General features: G+C 42.9%; 1 protein-coding gene across 1 annotated transcript; it reads left to right on the forward strand.

The window, feature by feature from the left end:
- Positions 1-616: 616 nt before the first annotated feature.
- Positions 617-4,414, forward strand: rnf228 (ring finger protein 228). The gene has a single exon (XM_085990489.1). The coding sequence runs from the start codon at positions 884-886 to the stop codon at positions 1,658-1,660; it is 777 nt and encodes a 258-aa protein (XP_085846615.1). The 5' UTR covers positions 617-883; the 3' UTR covers positions 1,661-4,414.
- Positions 4,415-6,650: the final 2,236 nt, after the last annotated feature.

Here is a 6,650-nt window from a genome sequence, read left to right on the forward strand (position 1 = left end):
ACGGACTCGATGGGCCGAATGGCCTATTCTGTGCCGTTATGACTCCAATTGGCGAGCTTATGATGGTAAAATAATGGTGTCCGCTCTTGGGTATTACAGCTTAATCAATCCAAGTTTAAGTAATCGGAGTACTAGGGATACCCATTGTGTCAAAATCGACCGGTATCCATTCTGCTATGATCAATATGTCCCTTTATATTTTCAATGACAGAACGTCACCTGAGATATACGATTCATAATATAGCCAATATTTTTATATTAAAGTTTTGCAGTATAATATTGGCAATTAAGGTGCAATTAAGGCCAGGATATGAAATGAAATTATTTAGATCATTGTTCACTTCTTCACTCAGGCCAATCATTACATAATCCAGCACAGAATGCTTGTGAATTAAAAACTGAATTAACTATTTTGAAAAGGTCTTATGTATTTAATAACATAATCAGTTTGCTGCGCTCTCTCCCTTGTGTTTTCATTCCCCTTCCCCCGTCCGCACCCTAGATGAAACAAGTATGAATTCAGTGTCCTTGAACAACACCGAAAGCAGAAATAACAAAGAAAGGTTAAGGGGATTTTTTTTTTCATTCCCTTCCTTTTGCGACCGGTCTTAGCCTGGACGATTCAGAAATCTCGCATTGGAGCCGCCAGATTACATCATCACTTCTCCGTCTTCGCGTCAAAGCCGAGTGGCTGGTTTTATTATTAAAAGGGACAGATCAAAATGCAGGGCTGTGCGAGCGAGGTTGTTATATATTAACAGCAGAAAGAGAGAAAGAGAAAGAGGGAGGAAATAATGGTGATGTGAGTGATTTGGCGCTTTATTTAAGAAAGCATTTTTTATTTTTTCCCCCTTTCCCCTCTACCCCGTTATTTTAAGATGTCATGGCAGAGGCGGAGGCAAGTCTACCGGCACCGGATGCAACAACCCCTTACGAAGAATACGAGTGCAAAATATGCTACAATTACTTCGATCTGGATCGCAGGGCGCCCAAGATCTTGGAGTGTTTGCACACATTTTGCGAGGAGTGTCTGACCACACTGCACGTCAGGGAGGACCGGCCATGGCGAATCGCCTGCCCCATCTGCCGGCACAGGACAGCCGTGCCCGACTACAGGATACACAACCTGCCCAATAACACCAAGGTCACCGAGGCTTTCCCCCTCTACGTGGGGGCCGATCCTTTGCCCCAGGATGTCCTGCCTCCGACGCCCCAACTGCAGGGTTTCAATCAGCAGTCTCACGCCCACCGCAACCACCACCAGCAGCAGCCTCAGCATCAGCCGAGGCCCAGCGCAGCCCCGCCGCCCGAGCTGGCCACCACCTCGGCGGCCGCCGGCAGCCGCCAGTCCTCGGGACCCTCGGCGCCTTACGAGAGCTGCCAGAACTGCAAGCGGGCCGCCCTGACCGCCGGCTGCGTCTGCGTGGTCTTCTCCTTCCTCTCCATGGTGGTGCTGCTCTTCACCGGCCTGATTTTCGTCAATCACTACAACAGCTCGCCCTCGCCCGTCGGCCCCATCTGCCTGTCGGTGGCCAGCATCTTAGCCTTGTTCTCAGTGGTCGTCACGTGGGTGATCTGCTGGCTCAAATACCGCCCCGAGAGCAATGGGCAAGTCAACAGCAGGGCATCTGTTTCCGTTCCAGTCAGGAGAAATACTTAGCAAAACTCGATTGGGGGATGAAATGCAGATTGTTTTATCACAACATGACCAATTGTAGAACAAAAACACTGACCTTTGTGCTTTCATCCAATACTGCTGCATGTCGAGACGAAAGGAAACGACCCAGTGCCCGAATTCCTTCACTCAACACCTTGCCCTTTACGTCAAACCTAAAGTATTTAGAATGACTGATGTTTAGCTTGTGGGTGAAATAACCAGTTACGATATGTAGATGTGTATCCAATGGCTGTCTATGCTTGTACTAATAACGGATATTGCGTGCATTGTATTGTGTTGAAATGTACACGTTCGAATTGTACCATAAGTGAAATCTGCATCATTAGATTTTGATGAAAGAATATATATGTACAGTTAAAAAAATACTGATAGACGTGGTTGCTTCAAGTCACTAAATTGTGGGCCCTGGTTTCCTGAATTATGAGTCACAAGGACATTAGGGAGTCTTGGCGAGATAAAAGGTTTCGTTATGGGATTAGGTTGCTAACAATACAGCCGACCACTGATATCCCTTGTAGACAATGGTTCCTTTTCTAGACAGACTGCAGACCAATCAAGACTAATGGGTGTCACGAAGGCCCTTTTAAATCTGAACAATATTTCATAAATAGATGTACTGTAGTTCAATCGCATCGAGTCAAATAGTGGCTGTTGAAAAATCTGATAATTGGTTACACAAAACACCAAAGGCCATATATGCCATTGATTCAGACAAAAGCATTCACATATCAGAATACATCCATTTATGTGTATTAGTCACCAGTATTATTTGGAATTATGGTAATGTTAATACATAAATATAACATCATATATACATCGTTGGGTAACCACAGTTCTCACGAGATGGGCAATAGGTGTGTAAGAAATTAGCCCACAGGAGCCTTAAAAGTGTAAGACAGCAAAATGTAAATTGATAAAATTGTGGAAATATTGAAGATAAAATGGAAGCTGGAGCATATGTTCGCATTGGTCTTAAAGCATCCAAGTGGATTTAAATGAAAGGATAAGATTTCAAAACAAGCGCGGCAAAATGTGAACCATACATTAATTTTGAGTTCCTGACAAATTACTGAAACAATCTCTCCTAAATTGAAGTTGCAGTATTATATTCATTTCTCTGACTCTTTAGAGGCCGAAAGGATGGTCTGTGACCAAGTAAAGGGTTTCTGTCTTAATTTCTGGAATAACTACATCTCAATAATTACATTTTCACTTTAAAGTTGAGATCATTTTTGTAATTGGCCATTGGCTCGGTTGGACGAACATTGTTCCTTTCTGAATTTGTAGATTGAACTAAAATGGAAAAGGAACGTTGAAGCTGGAATGTAAGTGTGAGATGATGCAAATGAAGAAATGTTCTTTAAACGGATGCATCCCTCTTCGAAATTTGTACAAATTAAAACGGACTCTGGAAGCAAACACGCGCCTAAATGTACGCATGTCTGAGATTGGCCGGTCTGCTGAGGACTGACGATAGGAAGCCAATCAGACTGGTGGGAGCCGAGCCGTCCAAATGTTTTCACAGTCTCTGAACTGTGGCCTTTCAAGTGATTATTTTATAAAGTACTGTATAATTCAGGACATTTGTGATAATCTATAAGAAACGACCCATTATGGGAATTATGGTCAAACCAGTGGGCGTTCTATTTCTGGGATAAAGATTGGTTTCCCTAATGGCTCAGGGAGTTTATCCAGATTCCATACAGCAGTTGAATTATGCAGACTAGGAGTATTCTCGGTTGGATTCCTGGTCAGCGTCGAGTTAGCTGATTTTAACTAGGACAGTAGTAAGGTCTATACTGGTCTTAGCATTCCTGGGTTAGGGAGGGAAAAGTGAGCCAATGGTCCTGCTTTTGATTGCTATCGACTAGCCCTCCTGCTGACAACGTGTGTGTATGTGTATGTGTATGAGACAGAGAGAAAGAAAGGGCAGGATTAGGCTTGGTTATGATGTCCCCGTGGTTGAATGGTCTACCAAAAAATTAAGAATGGCCATTTGGACCAGGTACTGAAGGGCGCCTAGTACCCATGGAACCATGCCATAACAAAGAATCAATGCCCTCGGGAAGGAGGAAAGAGAAATTAGTGAGAAGTTTCCAGCTATATTTCGTACCAGTTCCTGAGATTTTCTGAATCACAGTAATCTTGAAATTATGCCCTGCTGTGGGATACTAGCATATGAATGCTGAATGCTGAAACTTGGATCTAGAATGCACTGCCTGACAGGGTGGTAGAGGAAGACTCAATCGTGGCTTCCAAAAGGGAATTGGATAAGTAGCTGAAGGAAAAATAATCGCAAGGCTACGGACCGGGGAAAGGGTGGGGGAGTGGGACTAGCTGAGGTGCTCTTACAGAGAGCCGGCAAGGGATCGATGGGCCGAATGGCCTCCTTTTGTGCTGTAACCATTCTATGATTCTCTGAATGCATGGGTTTTAAATTCCTCGCTGCTATTTTAGCGGACAAATAACACAGTTTAAAATAAATGGATTGTCTCTCCCCTAAAGTAGTGGAAAGAGCAATTTCCCAGGTGTGCGTTAAGCGTTTGTAGGCGAGTATCCTGCTATTTGATTTCAAGGTCAGGGTCTTTTGAAGTCTAAGAAAATATGCCTTATGCAGAACTGAGATAGCGAAATTCAAAAGTTAGCTGGTGAAAACTAAATTTTGTTTCCAAGATGTTATAACTTGGCCTTTGTATGGTATTTCCATTACCGTCAAATAAATGTTAGTGACATCAACGGAATCGCCTTTATTTAACTACTGTAAGTGCACTAAATGTAAGCGATATTTATGCAAAACGTTATTCTCAGTTTCTTATATTTCTGCCGCTCTTGTGTTGCCAGCCTTCGAAATAACAGTATCATATCTTCGTTCTGAATGTAAGTTATACCAATAATGTTAAAGTGATAGATGTGATTGTTAGATATTAACCAAACCCATATTCCGGATATATATGGTGAATAAAGGGCTTGAGAAGTTTATGATGCAGCTCTATTCGCAGCACGTTGGTGGAATTCAAGACTTTAAAGGGTTTAGAATGAATTATTTAAAGATACAGGCGGTGAGAGGTGGAGCAAACCCGTTGGGCTTTGTAAGAAAAAGTGAACGATTTCGTTCAGAATACTGCGGAGATCCACTTGTGCATTTGTATTTTGACACTAGCACAATGAGCTCTTTCTAATTTGTAAATGGGTCAAGAGTTTTTGCACGGGGTTGTGTCGGGATAGTAAACACTGCTTTCAGTATGACAACTGTTTTTCAATCTAAGTATAGAAATGGGTGTTACTAAAAGACAACACTTGGTATTAAATGAGTATAAATTGCACATACTAGATATTTTCAATTTCTAAATACAAATGTCAAACTTGTGTAAGGTATTAGCTAGAAACAACATAAAATTCAACTCTACGGATTGAATCTAGGCTGGCCTAGATGGCTTTTTAAAAAGTGTTTATCCCTCTTTAATTGTGTAAGGTTTTCTTTGCTTTTACTATCCTCTCAGTTAGCCAAAATAACGGGAAATTGCAGGGAGAAGCAAGGTTAACAGAAAATATGTATTGCTTGGATATTTTCAACTGCACTCATACTGTTACTGGAACATTAACATTTAAAAGTTAGAATTAAGAATGACAAGTGGTGGTGTCAATTGTTTATCGGGGATGGGGTTACAGTTTGTTGTGTAAGGCGGATACGAGATTACTATATTCAGATTATCCCGTTACATCCTATTAGCATCTTTAAAGCGGATACAGTTGGGATGTCCGTTATTGCTCAAATGACCAGCGTGGAATCAATTTTGATCCAGAAAATGCAGGAAAGTAAGCAATTGCATTAAACCTATCTATTTTAACTTTTTTATCAATGGTTGCCAATTTTTAAAAAAATGGCATGTGACCTTTAAAACATGGCGTGGGAGAAGCCGGTGAGTACTTACACTCACTTTAGCGGGCTTTTTTCAGAGGCCCAGTGTCAGGAGAAGCCGGTGAGTATTTATACTCACTTTAGCGGGCTTTTTTCAGAGGCCCAGTGTCCGGAGAAGCCGTGAGTATTTAAACTCACTTTAGCGGGCTTTTTTCAGAAGCTTACCAATCTCACAGACCGGCGGCGGCGTTCTAGAGCCATGTCACGATTCAAAAAGTGACGCGGGCAAGAGGAAGCAGCTGATTGGGTGAGTATGGCCAGGTGAGTACTTATACTACTATATAGTTTGACAGTTAAGGTTTAAAGTTTAGAAGGTCTTAATTTTTTTGTTTATAGTTTGTAAGGTCTCTGTTGTGTAGCGGGGAGTGCTAGTAAACAAGGGACCTTGAGTATATCATTTAATTGTAGTGTAATTGGTGGTATTGATTTGATTTAATTTAATTTGAATTAATTAAAGGGTAAGTCATGACAGCACAGCTCGGCCCCGTGGCATGCTCCTCCTGCACTATGTGGGAAATCAGGGACACTTCCTGTTGCCCTGCAACCATGTGTGCGGGAAGTGTATCCAGCTGCAGCTACTGGCAGACCACATTGCAGCGCTGGAGCTGCGAATGGATACATATTGGAACATTCGCGATGCTGAGGACATCATGGATAGCACGTTTAATGAGTTGGTCACACGCAGGTAAAGGCTGCACAGGCAGGAAGGGAATGGGTGACTGCCAGGCAGAGTAGTAGGCGCAGGCAGGTAGTGCAGGGGTCCCCTGTGGCCATCCCCCTCTCAAACAGATATACCACTTCGGATATTGTTGAGGGAGATGGCTTATCGGGTGAAGGCAGCAGCAGCCAACTTCCTGGCACCACAGGACAGGAGGAAAAAGAGCAGGAGAGCTATAGTGATAGGGGATTCTATTGTAAGGGGAATAGATAGGTGTTTCTGTGACCGAAAACAAGACTCCAGGATGGTATGTTGCCTCCCTGGTGCAAGGGTCATGGATGTCTCGGGGCAGCTGCAGGGCATTCTGGAAGGGAAGTGTCAACAGCCAGTTGTCA

Source organism: Somniosus microcephalus, chromosome 6 (assembly GCF_052327205.1).
Source record: "Somniosus microcephalus isolate GS21.2 chromosome 6, FLI_Smic_1.0, whole genome shotgun sequence".
Taxonomy (NCBI): Eukaryota; Metazoa; Chordata; class Chondrichthyes; order Squaliformes; family Somniosidae; genus Somniosus; species Somniosus microcephalus.